General features: G+C 38.2%; 1 protein-coding gene across 1 annotated transcript; it reads left to right on the forward strand.

Moving 5' to 3' along the window:
• Positions 1 to 2,127: 2,127 nt before the first annotated feature.
• Positions 2,128 to 13,299, forward strand: tdrd6a (tudor domain containing 6a). Its single transcript, XM_030129234.1, has 8 exons — positions 2,128 to 7,843; positions 8,010 to 8,089; positions 11,452 to 11,506; positions 11,703 to 11,782; positions 12,663 to 12,702; positions 12,791 to 12,858; positions 12,946 to 13,009; positions 13,163 to 13,299. The coding sequence occupies exons 1-8, from the start codon at positions 2,128 to 2,130 to the stop codon at positions 13,297 to 13,299; spliced, it is 6,240 nt and encodes a 2,079-aa protein (XP_029985094.1).
• Positions 13,300 to 20,652: the final 7,353 nt, after the last annotated feature.

A 20,652-nucleotide genomic window follows, 5' to 3' on the forward strand; every position in this document is an offset into this window, starting at 1 on the left:
TAACTTCATCTATCCACTGTCTTGTAAGAATTGAAATTGGACAGCCAAAGAAAAACTCATAACTGTATGCCTAAATCTTGCAATGAATTAGCAAAAATAATTATTTGAATTAATAGACGAACTGCAATGTTTCTCAAAGAGTCCTACTGTATCTGTGGTGCATGCATGGGGGTAAAATAGTATATTATCATGTCTTTTTTTTAAACTTTCTTTATTGAATTACAATGATCGGAAAAGATGAGATGAAAGACCTTGTGCATGTGTGCAGCCTGTTTTTATATGATTTAACTACAAAATGCAAACATTTTTTACATCTCACTATTGAGGTAATTTTGCACAGTAACAGCCACAGTGGTTCCCCTTTACCACGGTAATTAACTTTCACTTCTGCCATCATGCATTGTTTGCTGCGCTGCTTCATCTCATGGATGCATTATGTTCTGTCAGTATTTTGCCCTGTCAGTTTATCAGTCTTGAGGTCATATATCACTTCAGTAAGAAAATAGACATTTGGTCTGATAGTTGACTGAGTGAATCTGAACAGACTTGGAGTAGAACAGACATGCTTCTGTAAAAAAATTATAGACACACACACAGAGCACCTGTTGGCTACAGGTAATCTGATGTCTATATTGTCAGTAGAAATAATGTTCACGTTTTACAAAAGACCAACGTAGTGGTTCTACTCTTTTAGTTTAAGTGGCGGCTGGTTCAGTTGTGCATTTTATGCACCAGCATACACATATTTGTATATTGGAAAATGTAGTTTGTGCTTAGTGTCCTTTTCATCTCAGTGAAAATTTAATTCACATTGTTAGAAATATGATTAAGTGAGACTGTTCACCACAATATGTTTGGTTCATTTTAAGATAATGACAGATGATAGAATATGGTAGTGCACCAGAGTGTATATCATTAATAGGAAACACAGGACTGTAAATGCTGCTTGCTTTGTCTATTCAGTATGGCAAGGATTTACTCCCTGGAAACACCTGAACCCTCTGTAAACTTGAAAAATGTCCTGGTGGTTTATAATGTAGATTTTTTGTCTGTGGTGTAAAAGAGGACCACCCAGTAACAGCTGCAGACATTGAATTCTGACAGATTTTATCATGTCTATGCTGTATCTATTGTATATACTCAATAAGATCAATCAATCAAATTTTATTTATATAGCACCAAATCATAATAAAAGTTATCTCATGACACTTTACATATAGAGCTGGTTGGAACCAGACTCTCAAGTCAATTTACAGAACCCAACAGAATCCTCCAGGAGCAAATACTTGATGTATATACAGTGAGAGTTGATTAGGTGAATCTGAACAGACTCCATTTTTTGTGTTTTTTTTGTAATAAATCACTCAGAATTCAAATGATTAAACTGACATGTATGATGAATTTAAAACCGCATTTTTTTTTGTGTGTATGTACATTTTTATACACAAGGGTCACCAGAAAGTGCAAATTACATCATGGGAAAATAAAATGCATCTAAGAGTAAAATACACTGCATTTCAAAAATATATCGAAAAAGAAACATTTCTGCCAAATTTCATGCCAAAAGCTGCAACACAGCCAAAATGATCAACAAATGAAAAAAACTAAATTAAAAAAATGTACAAAAAATATACATAGGAGGACCTAAGGGTTAAACAAAGTAAGTAATCTTAGTGTATGCCTACAGCTCCACATTAACAGATTGTCTGTCTTGAAAAATATTCCAGGTCACTAAGGTGTAGGTTATGAGTGGCAGCTGCAGTTATACTATGTGATGTCACCGAATGCTTAGCAAGCATTTCGTGTCTCTCAGATACCTACAGAGAGTTCTTTAAAATTCCAATATTTTCTTTGTCACAGTTTATTGAGTAAATTTTCATTTGAGGGTATGATAATTTCTAAAATGCATAGACAAGTTTTAAATGGTAATTTAAAATCATATTATGATCTGTCGAGTTGTGGTCATCTGCTACAATAGAGGGATTTCAGTAGGAAGTGACAATGCTGAGTTTAATGCTCCGTTGGTGTGCATATGTTTTGTTCTTATGTTTCCAGGTGATGTCCAGTGCTCCTCTGGTTTTTTGTTGGTGACAACTCATGGGATGTTGGTATTTGTGAAACTTCAAAATGTCTTCAATCCAAGAATTCCCTTCTCGAGGATCGGATGTAATGATTCTCATAACCAGGGTCAATTTACATCCTTTATGTGTTCTTGTGGAGTTTTGGGGGAAGTTCAGTCAGGAGAGGACAGCAGATTATCAGTCCCTGGCAAAAGATATTCAGTCTCCTGGAAAAATATTTCAGGAAAATGAAGGAAATCCTGGTGACCAGTGCTTGGCTCAGATGGATGGTACTTGGTACAGGTCTCGCATTGTGTCAAGAAATGGCTCAAAATACACTGTATTTCTCACTGACATGGGGATGACTTATAACACAACTACAAGAAATCTGGCATGGGGTAGGAAAGAACACTTCATCCTGCCCCCTGAAGTGGAATTTTGTGTACTAGCTAATGTCTTACCTGTGTCAATGCAGAACAGATGGTCACCAATGGCACTTGAATTTCTCAAGACTCTAACTGGAAAGTCATTGAAGGCATATGTGCAAGACGTAATGGTGCTCCACCGAATGTTTCTATTGCACATCCCTTGTATATCCAAACAAATGTACGAGATGGGATTTGCCAGGAATCTCTCTGCAGACCGATTCCAAGAGTTTGTGCTAATGTCTTTGAAGTCCAACAGTGAAACTGAGGTGTCTACAGACACTAAGCAGAGCTCTATGGGAGCATGTGAACGACTGCACAAGCAAGAGATGTTCATGTACCCAGAGCTGCAAGCTAGGACAGTGGAGGCTGTCATAGTCACAGAGGTGACAAGTCCTCAGAGGATATTCTGCCAGCTGAAGGTTTTTTCTCAAGAGCTAAAGAAACTGTCAGAGCAACTCACTCAGTGCTGTGACGGCAGAATGACCACTTGCATAGTAGGACCTGAAATGATTGGATATCCCTGTGCTGCCAGAGGGGCTGATGGAAAATGGTACCGCTCTGTTTTACAACAGGTATTCCCTTCTAATAAAGTGGTGGAAGTGCTGAATGTTGACTTTGGAACAAAACAGATTGTTCAAGTGGAGAACGTCAGACCGCTGTCAGCAGATTTGTTTAGGATGCCTGTAGTAACTTACATGTGCTCCCTTCATGGAATTGAGGACAGAGGTGTGGGATGGACCAATGCTCAGATTGACTACCTCAAGACCCTTCTTCTGTACAAGACAGTGATTGCCAAATTTGAGTATCAAAGCATCTCTGAGGGTGTTTACTATGTCACACTCTATGGGGAAGAAAGCGTAAACATTAATAACCTATTTGGTTCCAAGCAGAGCTGTTTGTTGGAGTGTGAGAAATCACTTCAAGATTATGCCATCCAGAGCACATTGTATGGCCGCCAGCATTCTGCACAGCCAGACAGACATCAAATGAAGGGAGGTGGGAAGGAGAGAGACGGCAAGGAAAGTACAAAAGCATTGCCAGTTGAAGACCTCTCTCTCAACTCCTCCCACGTGGCTGCAGTGCATCATGTATCCAACCCATCAGAGTTTTGGATCCAAACGCAGAACTATGAAAATGAGTTTGACAAACTGATGGATGACATGTTTTATCTGTACAAAGACACTAGGGAAAATGTTGTGGAAAATCCAACTGTTGATCATTACTGTGCTGCTAAAGCAGAAGATGGTAACTTCTACAGAGCTACTGTGTCTGAGGTTGGTAATGCGCAAGTTAAGGTCTTCTTTGTGGATTATGGAAACAGTGAGGTAGTTGATAGGAGTTGCATCAGGACCCTTCCAGAGGAGTTCAAACAGCTTCCACGGCTAGCACTGAAATGTACCCTTGTTGATGTCAAACCACATGATGGGAAATGGAGTCATGATGCTTGTGAGTTTTTCACCAAAGCAGTAGAAGATAAGGTACTAAATGTACATGTGATGGCAAAATATGATGACTCTTACGTTGTTCAACTGACAGACCCTGAAGCACATGGAGAAAGAGATCTTGGCAAACTGATATGTGATTCTGGCTTTGCTGAAAGAGTTAACATAAAGAGACCACCCACAGGCAAAACAATCATGCACCATGCCATTGCAGCTACAACACAGTGTGCAGATATCAGACTGCGTTGTCAGTTCAGCAACAGTGGAATGTCTGTCCAGACTCCCAATGCACTTGGCCCTCCCATCAATGAAAAAAGAATTCCTACTTTCAAGGAGCAGATGTTTTCCATTGGAAATGTCCTTGACGTCAGTGTGTCCTACATTGAAAGTCCAAATGACTTCTGGTGCCAACTAGTACACAGTGCAGGGCACTTGAAAATGCTTATGCATGACATGCAGGCTCATTATTCAGGTAGTGTTTTTGAACCTCTTGTAGGAACAGCTTGTGTTGCTCGCCACCCTGACAACAAAATGTGGTACAGAGCCCTTGTAATTCATAAACATGAAACGCCCCATGTGGATGTGTTGTTTATTGACTATGGCCAGACAGAAACCATCTCTCTTTTTGACCTGAGGAGCATATGCAAAGAATTTCTGACCCTGCCAGGACAAGCTTTTCGATGTAGTCTTTTAAATCCTGTTGATCCCACATCTGCCATAAATGACTGGAATGAAGAAGCAATTGCAAGGTTCCACACCTTTGTAGAAAATGCTGCATCTAACTTTGTGATTTTGAAGTGCACCATATATGCCGTGATGTATAATAAGCAAAAGATTGTTTTCAACGTTGTCGACCTGGAAACTCCCTTCGAGAGTATCTGCACCAGTATGGTCAATCTCGTCAAAAGTGTACCTCCCAAGAAAGCCTCTTGGTCATCATTCTCTCTGGACACGTATTACTACTCGACACACAATGTGAAAACTGGGACAGAAGAGGAGGTGACAGTGACACATGTGAACAATGTCAATCACTTCTATTGCCAGCTTGAAAGAAATGTAGAAGTGATTGAAGATCTCAAGATGAAAGTGAACAGTCTGTGCGGTCAGCTTGAGACAATAAAGCTCCCATCAATCTTTGGAACTCTGTGCTTTGCCAAGTACACTGATGGACAGTGGTACAGAGGACAGATTAAAGCAACAAAGCCATCCATCCTGGTTCACTTTGTGGATTATGGTGACACTATTGAAGTGAACAAATCTGACTTGCTTCCAGTTCCCAGAGAGGCTAATTACATCATGTCTGTGCCAGTGCAAGCACTTGTGTGTGCTCTCTCTGATGTGCCTAATAATGTCTGTAGTGAAGTTAACAATTGGTTTGAGACAAATGCTACAGAATGTAAATTCCAAGCACTAGTTGTGGCCAGAGAGCCTGATGGCAAACTGTTGGTTGAGCTGTATCAAAGAAACATTCAAGTTAATGCAAAGATCAAGAAAATGTTTAGGATTGAGATGCACACAGACACACAGGTTGTCTACTGGAATAAAATGACCCATGAGACTTCAGAAAGTCATACACAAAGAAGTGAAAAAGCCCTGTCAAAGCAAGCTATGGGGAAAGAAGACCATAAACAAATCTCAAAGACAAATAGCATCTCTGTCCTAAAATCACAGCAAGTTAAAAATGAGGCAAAGTCTTTGGATGTCCATTCACAGCCTGACCAGCAGCTGAGGCGCTGCTCAACTGAAAATCGCCAGAGGATCAGAAATGCCCCATTAGAGCTGTACAAACCTCCACATCAAAGGCAGTCATGTGTGAAAGAGCCAAGTAATGCTCAAGATGGTTCTGAGGAATCGAGAGCCCAGGTCAAATCAAAAAACAAAAATGTTCCCAAAGAGACACAACAGTTCAGCAACCCCCAGCTCAGCAATTTGGCCCCACAAACCAATACTGACAAACTCCCTAATCTTGCTGACCTGCCATCAAAAACTATTACACCTGGTTTGGTAGCAGATGTGTACATTTCACACTGCAACAGCCCATTGAGTTTCTTTGTTCAGTTTGTCAGTGAAGAGGATGAAATATTTTCCATTGTGGAAAAACTAAATGATCCGTTGTTAGGGCAGAAGACGGACATCACAGATGTGCAATCAGGTAACCTTGTTCAGGCAGAGTTCACAGATGATTCTTCGTGGTACCGAGCAGTTGTGAGAGAAATGCATGCCAAGGGGATGGTTCTTGTTGAGTTTGTTGATTTTGGAAATACGGCCATAATTCCTCTTTCTAAGATTGGCAGACTCCATGAGCGTTTCCTGCAACTTCCCATATACAGCACACACTGTATGCTGAGCAATGCTGCACCTCTCAGAAAAGAGGAATTTCTCAATGGAGAAGTTGTGTCAGCTTTCAAAACTGCTGTTGGTAGTAATGGAGAAAAGCAGTTGACGTGCCGGTTTGTCAGACAGTCTAGATCTGTGTGGGAAGTGAGTCTTGAAGAAGAAGGCATGGAAGTTGTATGTAAGGTGCCTGTGAAAAGCCTAACTGATGACTCTGGAAACGCCAATGACAAATGTGAACAGGTGAAGGAAGAGCTGGACCAGAAATTGCTACAGAACCCCTGTTGTTTATATTTCAGTCACCAAGACTTACAAGAGGGACAACAGTTAGATGTGTATATTACAGCTCCAAATGATGATCAGACATTTTGGTGTCAGGCTGCTGACTCCAAAGAACTTGACAAGATTACATTGAGTCTCTCAGAATTTGACAAGGTAGAAGATCCCAGACATATTGACACTACCACCTTCCCTCTTGGCAGCCCATGCATCGCCCTTTTTTCTAAGGATCAGCATTGGTATCGTGCAGAGGTCATTGACAAAGATGGAGATGAGCTGTCCGTTCTGTTTGTGGACTACGGAAACCAATCTAAGGTCAAGGCTGCAGATGTAAAGGAAATAACCCCTGTCCTGATGGAAAGTCCAACACAGGCATTTTTATGTGAGCTTGAAGGGTTTGATTCTTCAAATGGATCCTGGGACTACAGCGCAGCTGAGGAGTTGTCAGCTTTGACAACAGACAAACTGCTACAGTTGACTATTACCAGAGTAATACGAGAAGCACAAAAAATCAGATGCTTTGTACAGATTGAATGTGAAGGCCAAGTGATAAATGAGGTAATGAAATGCTGGTGGAAGAGCTGCATGACAGAACCTGATCCAGTTGCACTGTCCACCTCCAGTGAAGCGCCACTGTCATTCGATTCAGCCATGAAAGAGATGCCCCTGCCTGATCAGTCACCACATGGACCAGAAACTGATATTTCTGTTCCTTGCATTGACATTGAAAGAAACCAAAGTCAAGAACATTTCACTGATGATCTTGTTGAGCTTTTCATAGTGGATCAGGCCTACATACAAGACCATAGTCCAAGGAAAAGAGATGATTCCCCTCATACTGATACTGTTGTGTTCTCAGAACAAGACAGAGCTCAGATGTTGTCAGAATGCAGTCCCACCACTAGTAAGCAAATAACAGAGAGTCTCACTGAACCGGTTTACAGTGAGGAGGAGAAAATGGTCCCCACGGTAGTGACTGATCCCATAGGCATTTTGCTGTCTGACTTTGGCATAGATAAAACCCTCATTCCTCCACCTGACAATGAGTTTGAACAAGTAATTTTGACCTTAAGCTGTCAAGAGAATGTGGAAGAAACAGACAAAGAATCTGAAGAGGAAGGAACATTAGAATACACTACAGGGCCAGAGGATGTCACATCACCGTTGGATGACAACCTCGAGGAGGCCAAGGATGAGTGTAAGATGATGGAGCCTGCTTTGTGTCAACCTGAAGATGTGAATACTTTCATCACAGAAGACGGATCCCACATCAGACATTTCTCAATTAAGCAGCACTACGGTTTGTCTTTCTTTGATTATGATTAATACACTGCACATTTCAATAATAACCATTTACATATAAAATGTTTGTAATTTACAAGACAAATTGTAGTTTCACATGATGATAATCTGTTGCCAAGGCATTGTCATTGGAATAATTTTTTTTTTTTTCCTTTTCATTCCAGATCTAAACGAGGGAAGAGGTGACAGTGAGCGAGCCATTGCAGAGACAAGTTCTGTTTCCAGTGTGGGAACTGTAAAGATGGTAAACAATTCAACAAATGTTTGCACAATACACATCTACAGCATTTCTGTGGATTTTGTATTTCAAATGTAAAATTAAAGTATCTGAATTTCATGGTTTGATAATGTCCTAGGACAGTTTTAAAAGGCATTAAACTGTAATTGGACTGTAAATTTAGGATTAAAAGACAGTTTTGTACTGATCACACTGTAACACAACTGAAGACAAAACTAATATGGAACCAGTGTAAAATATGGCTGGTCAGAACGGACTGGAACAGACAGGGCTAGAGTGTTTCAAAAAATAGGTACTTCTTGAAACTGGTAGTGGTAATATTGTTTTTGATAGCATTGTGTACAAGTCTAATGATACCTGGGTCACAAACAGTTGATGTAGTGCTTGGTTGAAGGCTATATAAAAATGACCAGCTGCATCTTTATAAGAAAGTTCTCAATGTCAGGAAAACTTCAGATGCTGCAAGTAGACCCCAGCAAGTACTGGCCATCTTGTTTTACACCTGGAGCATAACCAAAGTTGATTCCTCTATCACTTATTACCTGGGAAGTGCATTTTAAATGTAATTTGAAGCCTGCATTAGGGTCATTCCATGTCAAATCACCCAAAAAAATGACATTTTAAACCCCACCTCCTTCAAATTCAATGAAAATTGGTTTATAGGTAAATCCTAGCCAGAAAAGCCAAATTTTCAAATTTTAGCAAAATCGGACCAACGGTTTTTGAGATATCGCCATTTCTTTTTTTCACTTTTTCGCGAAAAAGGGCGTGGCCGCCAAATTTCAAAGTGCTGTATCTCAGCAACCAGTGGTCCGATTTTCAAAAATAAAGTATATTTGTGAAGGGGAGATCATAAGGAATCTAAGTACATCATTACTTTTATGTTTTAAGTGATATATCTCATCATGACCTTTTGACCTATATTTTGACCTTGAAATTGACAATTTGGGACAAATGACCCCGCGACGACTTTTCCTGAAAATTGTAGCCCACCATGTTGCCTACAACATATAAAGGAATTGGAGAGGAAATATTTTTCATTTTGAAGCAATATCAATTAGAATGAGACATACTTGCCACTAAAATGATCATCCCTGTATTCTGTGTACATAAACCATGTATTATCCATGTACATCACATGTTCACAAAGTCAAGAGAAGATATATGCCAATTATCAGTCTTAATATGGAAAATCCAGTGTCTTTAGTCTTTTTATGTAATGACATGTCTATTCAGTGTCAAGAATCCATTTGTTGCATTCACTTGAAATCCTGAAAAGGTCATCTGAAGAGAGGCAATAGTTTCTAGTAGAGGAGGAGGTTAGGTACGGAGCAGTTATCACACATAGAATATCCGACTCCGGAATCCAACATTGGTCATCCCTTGATGGCCAATGGAAGGTTTTAGCAGGTCCAGATGGATGCATAAATTTGATGTGGTAATCACCGAATTCCTCAGAAATTTCGTCAACTAGTCCGATCCACGGATGTTCATCGTACATACAGCAGACGAAATTCTGCTGTTTTATTTCCAAGGGAATTTGCATGACCCTGGGTGTACATGTTTCATTGTTGGCGTCTTGGATTTGTACCAAATCTGGAGGACTGTCCTGCTCAGAGAGTTGAAAGGCTTTAATCTGAGTGAGGGAGACAGGTACAAAACGATGATACTGCAGAGTGCCTTTGATAGTCCTTGCTAACTGGAATCGAGGTTTGAGGTTTTCTTCGTTGGCGGCGACTTCATCTTGTGTGACATGAAAGTAGGAGATTCCAGGGATATTCTTGACACGGTATTCACACATTGCTTTAGAATCTATAATATATAAATATATATATATATATATATATATATATATATATATATATATATATATATATATAAAATTAATATAATAGAAATACAGACATGAAAGACAGTGTACAAGATTCACATTCTTGTGTATGATGTAATTTAGGGCAGACATATGGTCTGCAGTTTAAGTGGGTTAGGTCATGTGGCCCCTGACTTGTATTCTAGATATTTTTGAATAAAGTTTCAGTTGAGAATAGCATGCACTACTGCAAGCAAGTGGTTTTGAGTTTTGTTAGTAGTGTAGAGACAGAGAACATGTTAACCATGTGGTAAGCATATAATGTGTGAAATATGTTGAATTGTGTGTACGGATGTACATAGAATGTACAGGAGTAGGACTTTTAGCTGTGGTAATGCACATTTTAAACTGATGCTGCTTCAAAATGAAAAATATTACCTCTCCAGTTTCTTCATATGTTGTAGGCAACATGTTGGGCTACAATTTTCAGGAAAAGTCGTCGCGGGGTCATTTGTCCCAAATTGTCAATTTCAAGGTCAAAATATAGGTCAAAAGGTCATGATGAGATATATCACTTAAAAGATACAACTAATGATGTATTTAGATTCCTTATGATCTCCCCTTTACAAATATACTTTATTTTTGAAAATCGGACCACTGGTTGCCGAGATACAGCACTTTAAAATTTGGCGGCCACGCCCTTTTTCGCGAAAAAGTGAAAAAAGAAATGGCGATATCTCTAAAACCGTTGGTCCGATTTGCTAAAATTTGAAAATTTGGCTTTTCTGGCTAGGATATACCTATAAACCAATTTTCATTGAATTTGGAGGAGGTAGGGTTTAACTCATTGGGTGATCTGACATGGAATGACCCATTAGCCTCATGGGATAATTACCGAGGTCATACACTATATGAACAAAAGCACTGGGACATGTTGAATTCAGGTGTTTCTTTTTATAACAGGGGTTGGGGCTACAAAACAGTTATGACTAATTTTTTTATACAGTTTTATATTGGGATAAATGTTGTATTTCATCGGTTAGTTTTGCTTAAAGTGTTATCTTTGCTTCCAAAAAGGCTCAGAGATAGTTTTATTCTTTTTACTTTACACCTGGATTCAATGTGTCCCAATACTTTTGTCCATATAGTGTCAAATGGGCAATTATGCTATAAGTTTAACGGTTTGTTATACTTTTGTAGATCTTGTGGTGATTGTTGAAGTAACTGCTGTGTTATGACTTAAGAATGATGTTTTAATGTACGCGTCAACTTGTGTCACTTTTTTTGAAGGTCCCCCACAAAGCTGTTTGTCTAAAGGCAAACATCCATGTTCACAAGATGACTAATAGACTTCCTGAAGAGTTAAAGGAGGTACATTAAGTTGTTTGCATCACACACTGAACATAAAAAATAAAATCCATTAATGATAAAATACCAACAAAGTTTTCCTCTCAACTAAAACCGTGCACAGGGTACCAAGCTCTTGACTTGATTTTGAAAAAAGTCAAGTCATTTTTCAGATCTTTGGTTTTATTTTGCTGATTTTATCATCTTGTAGGTTCAGGCTGCATTGGTGCCAACTTCATGTGAGCTTCCTGCACAGCAGCCATTTGGTGAGTGAATTTTAATTTCTGGCTGTGCAACATGTTCTTGACAGACAAAAGTCAAATGTGCCTTATACACTTTAAACAAAAATGTGTTTTCTTTAGGCAGAGACATGCATTTTGTTAAAATAAGAGAAAGTAGGGAAAGCTTCTGTTAAGTTTGGTGCTATTGTGTTGATCACCTTTGATGGTGATGTCCTTACAGGTAGTCCCACAGAGCAAGAAACTGAAGCCGGGGAACAAGATCAGCAGGAAGAGACCCCATGTCCTCCCACACACATGGAGGTAAACATAACACTATTTGGTTTTGCTTTTGTTGTGGATATTTTTTAACACTATATATTAGGGATGTAATGATATGAAAACTTCATATCACGGTTATTGTGACCAAAATTATCATGGTTATCATTATTATCGCGGCATTGTTGAAATGTGCTCAAAATGTTCAAAAAGTCCTTACATGCACTGAAATAATTTAACCAAGTTTTATTTAGAAAAAACAAAACAAAATAGAATAACACTTTCTGTTGGCAGAAACATTAAAATATTAACATGTTTACATCAAACATACAAATGTGCATTAAAGATGGGTCTTTATGGCTGTAAGAAGTAACTGCACTTTGTGCAAATTGTAGATAAGAACCAAGAATACTTTTCTTTACATTCAGCACTCAAGACTAGATCTAGTCTTACAGATTTAAGAACTGGTACAGAAAAGAACACTTTCACTGTTTCATGTACGTTATCTAGAAATCAAATGTACATATAAAGTAATTCTACCATTTTCAACAAAGTAATGTGGCAGAAAAATTATCCATATCAAACCTTTTAGTGGGGGGAAAATCTCCGGAGTTCTTTCTGTGCAGATGCCTTGCACCATGTTTTCAGAGGCCAAACATTGCAAACTACGCATGTGTGCCTGAAGTGCTGCTGCTTCTCCAGGAAATGAGCAGTATCACCATGAGTTTTTCAAAGTGTGGTAATTAAACACGGTTTTAATGATAGTTAGAATCTGAAACTGTAATATTAACCGTCGGGAATTTTACCGCTGTTTATCATTATATGGGTAATCGTTGCATCACTACTATGAATACAGACTTGAGAAAACCGTATTTTACAAACAGTGTTCATTACACTCATTGGCTACACTCATTATCTGTGTCAGAGCTTGATGACTGAAGAGGAGGTCCTGTCTCATCACGAGGAGCCATATTCAGGTATATTGCCCCTCTCTGTCCCCTCATTATCATTAAGCCAACAAATGTAAGATTTTCCCATCATACCCTGCCTTTTCTCTGTTAGTAAACGATGACACAGCGGTCAGTGAGCCTCAAACCTGCACTGTTACCTCTACAGAAAAGGTAAATGATAAAGATCCTAAAGAACTGGGAAGTAACCCTGCAAATGCCTCCCTATGCTAAGTGCTTCTTGTCCTTTGTGCTGTTCAGTTTGACAGGGCTGAAGAGGCCACCTGTTCTGCTGAGAAGGACAGTTTGTCAGATGTCTGCACTGGTATTTACCATTATCTTCCAATGAGGAAACTGACAATGTCACAACACTTGGTTCTGAATAAAATGGTCACCCTGGGAACTTGGATCAGTTTTACACAAGTATATTTATTGTGTGGTTTGGCTGTTTTGTTTTTTTTTCTCCTATACATTGCAGATCCAAATGAGCAAACTGATGACGTTTACGTGACTGGCGCAACAGGTGGTTATGTTAGCAGTATGACAGCAGAGGAAACGGTAATTTGCATCACACTGACTTTCACCATCTGTGGTACATGGGGTTCTGTAGTGTGAAATGGGTACAATACACAAGGAAAAGGATGGAATTTGGTTTAGATCAGGGGTGTCCAATCCTGGTCCTCCAGAGCTACTATCCTGCATGTTTTAGATGTTTCCCTCTTCCAACACACCTGACGGTCGTTATCAGGCTTCTGCAGAGCTGGATGATAGGCTTATCATTTGAATCAGGTGTGTTGGAAGAGGAAAACATCTAAAACATGCAGGATAGTAGCTCTCGAGGACCAGGACTGGACACCCCTGGTTTAGATCATCTTGTCTTGAGTAAGTATGGACAAATATATAATAATAATAATAATAATTAAAAAAAAAAATAGTAGGACATTGGGAAAAATATATTAGATAGGCTGTATAAAAACTGTTACCTATAGTTTGTGCCTTCATGTTTATATGTAAATTGTCATGTATCCAGTATGTGTTAAAATGAACTTGAATGAAGTAGCATTTAAATCTGTGAAACAGTCACTACTATGGTCTTCTTCAGACTAATTCAAGTCAAATCTCAGCCAAGTTTCCTTAACCCATAAAGACTCAATCATCCAAAAGCATCTACTGATGTAAAATGTTTAATAACTTTTGACCCACTAATCCTATCAATACATGTGAATAATTGGTGGAAAATGCAGTTTGTCATCTTTTCATAGTCATCAGATATGATCCATTTGGACGTTCAGAGGCTCCGTAGTGAACGTGGAAACACCGTCATCTTCTACAACACTGATTCACCAGTAAAACCCATGGAGTTTGATAAATGACAGTGGATGGAGACCCTTGTTTTTATGTGCAGTTGTTTATATCTTTGCTGAAAAATTCACATTTTCTTCAGTTTTTTCCATTTTTGATATAATCAAGTTTAATCTGAACATCTACATGATCAGTAAATTAAATATAGGACAATACCTGATTTTCAGTGAGAAATACAAAATAAAGATGATATTACAATAAATGGTGATAAATCACTTAAGAAATGTTAAATATGGAGAAAAAATCATTTGGAAAGTGCCACAAAAGTAGCGCTGGGGCCTTATGGGTTAATTTAAACTACTGGTTTATATCCCAGGAGCATTCTGGGTAGTTAGACCTATATAAAAACAAGTCTTTCTTTGTGACAGAAGTTCAGTAACAGTCCCTCTGACATTCTGTTGTTGGAATATCAAATGTTGCTTGTTATTGCAAAACTTGTGGTTTTTTTGTACCTATTTAAACATAGTGTTTTTCTTTAGTATATTTGTAAAGCAAACATTTCATGTGTCTTGTTTGTCATTTGTTTCACAACTGCACACAGAAACATAGGTTAGAAAATGATTTTCACAGACACTAACAGACTAATGAATAAAACCTTGTGATATTTGTAAATTTGAATGAAGACCTCGGCCTCCCTTTCTTCAGCACGTGGAGCTTTTAGGACATGAAAAGTTCTAATTGTAGCTCTCACATTAAACTGTTTGCAATATTTTAACTCGTAGGTTGAGGATGAACTCCCACTTCTTTGTATTGACATTGGTGAGTCCATAATTTAGACTTTTCCTCGTGCATTTGTTCTTATTCTTGTCAGAATGTTCACTGACAACATTCCAATTTGCTACTGTGTTTCCACAGCCGTACTCGATGATACTGGCAAAGAAATTAGTGAGCAAGACACCAGCACATTTTCCTCTGCAGATATGGTAAAGACAACCAGTCAGAAGTATAGCCAGTCTGAAAACGGCCTCAACTCTCACACTAATGCTGTCCTTATTGATGTTCAGAGTGACCTGATAGAGCGGGTGACCTGTCTTATGGGAGAGGCCAGTCTGACAGATATCTGCACAGGTATCCATGCACATGCCCTACTAAATAAATAAGGAAATATACCTATAATTCACCACTGCTTCTGGATTGTACAGCAGATTACAGTGCTGTCTCATGGTTTCAGATCAGCTCCTAGAAGAAGCAACACTGAGTAGTGAAACAGGGAGCAGTGGACAGCTGGACAATACTGCACCCGAACAAATAGAAGTCGCATCAGAAGAAGAGTCATCTCTTGTGGAAGACGGTTTAGGTACGTTTTATTGAGGAACAAATGTATCGATTTACCCATGTGAAATCTAACTCCTGTAGTACCTAACCTCAAAGGTTATTAGTATTTTCTCATGAGATATTGGCGCAGAAATTGCAAATCAATTCACAAAAAGTCTTATCATAGGGATTATTTTTCTCATTCTGTCCATACAGGGTTTCAGCAGGTCTGTTTTAAAAAGTCTAAACCCAATCATTAGTCCAGGTTTCCATAGCATGCCAAGCAAATATGAAGAGAAGTTTTGAAAATTTGCAAAAACAAGACCTTGTGAATTAGATGCTTTTCCATAATCCAGTTGGAGTAAATAAACAAGTCTGTGATGTCAGAGGCTGCCACTATAGGCCATGATGCACGTTGAAGACATCTTTTCTTGTAGCCTTTTGTTGTGGGATTTTAGTCATTTTAATACCACAGCATAGTGCCCCAAATGCTAATGTTTGAAAAAAAAAAAAAAAATCTCAATATTTTGCAAAGACACGCTGTCCTGCCCAAAATGAGTGTGATTCATGTAGCCTTTTACACCCGGGGCAACTGCAGGTGCCTGTTTCCATGGCGGTGCCACATGACAAATACAACCACATAACCAGAAGAACACAACTCAAACAACAACCACTTAAATGGGCCAATACAGAGTCTGGTTTTGACCAACTGTATATGTAAAGTGTCATGAGATAACATCTGTTGTGATCTGGCGCTATATAAATAAAGTTTGATTGATTGATTTGATTGGTTTTCCCCTGTAAGTTGCTTTGGAAAAAAGCGTCTGCCAAATGCATAAATGTAAATGTAAATATGTATGTATGCTAGTATGTCATGAACAATTTCATAAAACAAAAGAGTATACAAGTTTTGCACTGCTAAGTTAATGCCAAGCAGATCCAGCAGCACAAGTATTATTTCTCTCATGCTAAACCTCACTGAACAAGCCAAAGATGAGCAAAGTTAAAGATGATCAAGTTGACATTAAAGTGATGATTATGAATTTTGTCTTGCCTTTGCTGATCGTGACTTAGCTTTGTATGAATGAAGCTTCTGCTATCGGCTAATCTACTGTTTTGTGTTGCATTTAAATGATTCTGACTAGAAAAAAATGCGCCTGGGCTTAACAGGTTAAAGACCTTCAAACTAAGGAAACATTCAGTGCTTTCATTCCATCCCATAATGATAGTGAATTGCCCCAGACACACATCTGACTCTGGATAACACCAGCAAAGTGTGGAGACATGTCTCGATATGCGAGACAACTGTCACCTAATAGGACTTAATAAGTTCACCAAGATCTGACTGAACAACAGCACACATGTTTGGTTGAACACTGAAACAACTTTTTCAGATTGGGTACATGAAAAGTTAGAAAAACTAAACCTGTGTTAAGAAGTCACAATCATGTGCATGACATCAAGTATCATTTGGTTTTTACATCATCATCTTCATGTCCTTTACCTTTCTAGCTTACACGCCAGTAGGCCATGCACTGTTGTGAAGGTGTCTGTCTTTGTCTTTATTGTCTTTGTCAATTTCTTCATACCTCATCTCTAACAAAACTACAGGTCAGATTCATTTCAAATTTTGTATGTAGCTTCCTTTGAACAATGTCTACAAAGTTTGTTCACAGTATATAAAAATTTTGATTTTTGATGAATTTTTTAAATATAAAAAATTTCTCTTCGCTTGTAATGGTCCATACATTGATAGCTTATAACATGGAAATGGTTAGAGGTGTAGTTACTATTGATCACTGATAGGAAGTCATATATTTCATTTCATTTAATTCAGTCGTTCCCAACCTTTTTTGTCTCATGACCCCATTTTAACATCACAAATTTCTGGCGACCCCAGACATTCAAAACTGAGCCTTTTTTTTTTTCTAAAATTAATGTGTTTTTGATCATGTAATAGTTTGCTATACTATGTTGCAAATAAACATTAATTTTAGATGACATTTAGGCTATATAATGTATATTATTGTGGACGGAGGCAGAAAAGCCAGGTGTAGATTACTGCACAAAAGGAGAAATGTTTTTTTCCTTGGTCAGGATATGTACAGTCAGTCCAGCTTGGATTTACAAGGCTGACAATTAATACTGAACAAACAAGAACTCAAACTATGAATTATGAAAGAGCTGCAGCATCTGAAACCGACCACAATGAACATTTTACAGACAAAACAGAACCACAGTGCTTCAGTTTCAGACTCAGAATTTGTCATGTCTTTTAAGTATTGGGTCTCCGTCAACTCACCATATATTTTTAGTAAGTCTTTTTTTTTTTTTAATTACTAGAAATTTCAGGCGACCCCATTTGAATTCTAGGCGACCCCACGTGAGGTCCCGACCCCAAAGTTGAAAAACACTGATTTAATTAGTTGTTCTCCAGTGAAAATACCACCCACTTCAGTTGGGAGATTGAGCTCCTTTATACAGACCACAGGACTCTAACATTGTGCCAGAACTTGTCCACCTCACAAATTCGACTTATTGATTCTTAGTAGAACATGCTGGGAGAACTACGGGGCCATTGTCCGATTTTTCCAACATGGACATGAAATGTTCCTTAAATTCCATTCATAAAAGTCTTGGAGCTCACCAAGCCTTGTTGAACTCAATTAATGTGAAACTTCATCTACACTGTGATCTGTGCATGTTGTAAATGTGTTGTTTTTCTCCAGAGGTTCTGCTGTCCAAGATGACTCATCTGTCTCTGATCATTGACGAGTCTGCTCATTGTACACCGCCGCCAGAGGAGTAACACACACCTCTGATGACTTCAAACCTGTGACCTGAGTCCCGCTCCTCAGGTGGAAACTCATCAGCTGTTCATACTTTAAGTTAAAAATTGGCCAAAATGTTCAGTGTTCTTAGTTGTGTTTGTGATTGTGAGTGCTTATATACTGATTTGCATGAACACATTATTCTTTATCCTTTGGTTTAATTTATTGTTGCTGTGGAAGTACAATTCTCTGATACAAAGTGCCTCATACATGTTTGGTGGAAATATATTTGACCACCCAATGTTAGTGGGTGCTTTACTCTGTTACATTTCATCTGTGAACTGCCACTTAATCTTTTGGAAACGGTGTGATCACTGAATCTTTTGTTTAATTTACAAGACTGACTTGAATGATTGTCAGCAGAATTGCTAAAGTTCTCAAATACAAACAACTTGAATGTGTTGAAGATGACTTTATGTTGGCACAATAAATATTACAGATCTACAGAAACGTCTCGTTTTAATTTTAGCTTACCGGCCGACAGGCCATAAGCTATTGTCGTCATGCGGCCTCCAGCGTCGTCGTCTGTCGTCTCTTACAAAAATTTCAATCGTCGTCTTCTCCGAAACTACAATTCCAATTGACTTCAAACTTGGTATGCAGCTTCTTTATAATGATGCCAACAAAAGTTAATGAAATTATTTGGATCCGGATCTGATTCTGGATTTGGTGCCACTTTGAACAATTTCCCCATTATAAGAGATAGGAAGTGGATCGATGCAATAACTCAGTAAATATAAATGATATCCAGTGTAAATTTCTACAGTCCAGCCCTGATGGGGAGATGACTAAAACATAATGGCCACATGCGGATCAGGATCTTCTTCTGGTTCCGGGAACTTACGCAAAATTTAACATGGGCTCTTATGGGGAAAGCATTTCAGTCGTCGTTTTCTCTGAAACTCCAGTTCTGATTGACTTCAGACTTGGTATACAGCTTCTTTATGACGATGTCAACACAAGGTATTGAAATTATTTCGATCCGGATCTGATTCTGGATTTGGTGCGACTTTGAAAAATGTTCCCATTATAAGAGATAGGAAGTGGATTGATACAATAAATCAGTAAGTATCAATGATATCAAGTTGGAATTTGAATTTTTTACAGATCTGATTGAAATATGACCAAAACATGGGCTATTTCTGTAATATAATAAATACACAGAACTGGGTGATAATAAATGGCATCTGGATACATTTCCCAAAGCTTTTAATTTGGCCCTTAAACTACAGGGCAATTGGTTCTATTTTTAAATTTGGAAAAGTCCAACGTGGCTGGGTGTAACTTGTATATCACCCAGAGGTGTACACATTTAATCCAGTAGAAACACATTTTAAAAGTAGAAGTACTGATGTAACTTTTTTTTTGCAGTAGTAAAAGTATGAAAAATGCAGACTCTGAAGTGTCAAAGCAAAAAGTGGGTCCTGGAAGGTAAGTGAAGGTCAGGATTTAAACCAGGGTTATCAAACATGTGGCCTGCAGACCAAAACAAACCCACCAAAGGTTCCAATCTGGCTCACAGGATGAATTTGCAAAGTGCAAAAATGACACTTAGCACATTAACAGTCAAGGGTGTTGAACTTGTTTTTCATTTCAGATTCCACATGCAGATCAACCAAGTGAAATAATAGCATAATAACCTATAAATAATGACTCCAAATTTTCTCTTTGTATTAGTGCAAAAAATCTATTTAATTATGAAAATATATAACTATCCTCAACCAAAATAAAAGTGAATAACCTGAAATTGCAATTTTAATAATATTCTGCCTGTTACTATGAGGCATAATATTGTTAAAATTGCACCTATTTTTTCAGGATCACATTTTTTTTGTTTGGATAGTTTGTAAATATAAATATTCTTGTAATTTGATGGTTTTTTTGCACTAAAATAATTTTTTTTGTCTTTTTTTTTTTCTTGTTTTTATCAGTATAACACAATCCAATCTCCTCAGGTTGAGCAAGAAAAGAAACACAAGAACAGAAAACAAACAAATGAAAGGAACAGCCTGTGTTTGTATCACAGTGTGTTTGGGTCTCTTAATAGATGCGTATTTCACTGAATGTCAGTCATTTTCCCCAGTTTTTATAAAGAGATTTTCTTTTAACTTCAGTAAGATGTTCCAAGACAAGTATATCATCTGTGAGTGAAAGTCATTGTTTGTAAGACGGAGCATCAGTCTTAAACCAGCTGTTTGTTATGGCCTTCTTCCACCAGGAGAATCTTGAAAAGATATCGGTCTCCTTCATGCACCATTTCTTTCAAATGTCCGAGGTATAAACAAGACAAGAATTTGGGATTGTATATCCGAACACATCACAGAGAGTTGAGTGAACCTTCCCCCAGAATGGTTGAATATTTGTGCATTTCAGAAACGTGTATGATCTGAATCTATGTGATTACAAAGTCTCCAACATGGCTGTTGAAATACAAAGACAAATATTTGGAGCAGTCATTATTTATATGCTATTATGGTGTTATTTTACTGGTCCGGCCCACTGGAGATCAAATTGGGCTGAA

The sequence above is a fragment of the Sphaeramia orbicularis genome, chromosome 24, assembly GCF_902148855.1.
Source record: "Sphaeramia orbicularis chromosome 24, fSphaOr1.1, whole genome shotgun sequence".
Taxonomy (NCBI): domain Eukaryota; kingdom Metazoa; phylum Chordata; class Actinopteri; order Kurtiformes; family Apogonidae; genus Sphaeramia; species Sphaeramia orbicularis.

Coding starts and splice junctions, on each gene's coding strand:
- tdrd6a (XM_030129234.1), top strand. CDS start 2,128: ATGTCTTCAATCCAAGAATTCCCTTCTCGAGGATCGGATGTAATGATT. Junction 12,703..12,790: donor GGTCCTGTCTCATCACGAGG/AGCCATATTCAG, acceptor ACCCTGCCTTTT/CTCTGTTAGTAAACGATGAC. Junction 13,010..13,162: donor TTTGTCAGATGTCTGCACTG/GTATTTACCATT, acceptor TATACATTGCAG/ATCCAAATGAGCAAACTGAT.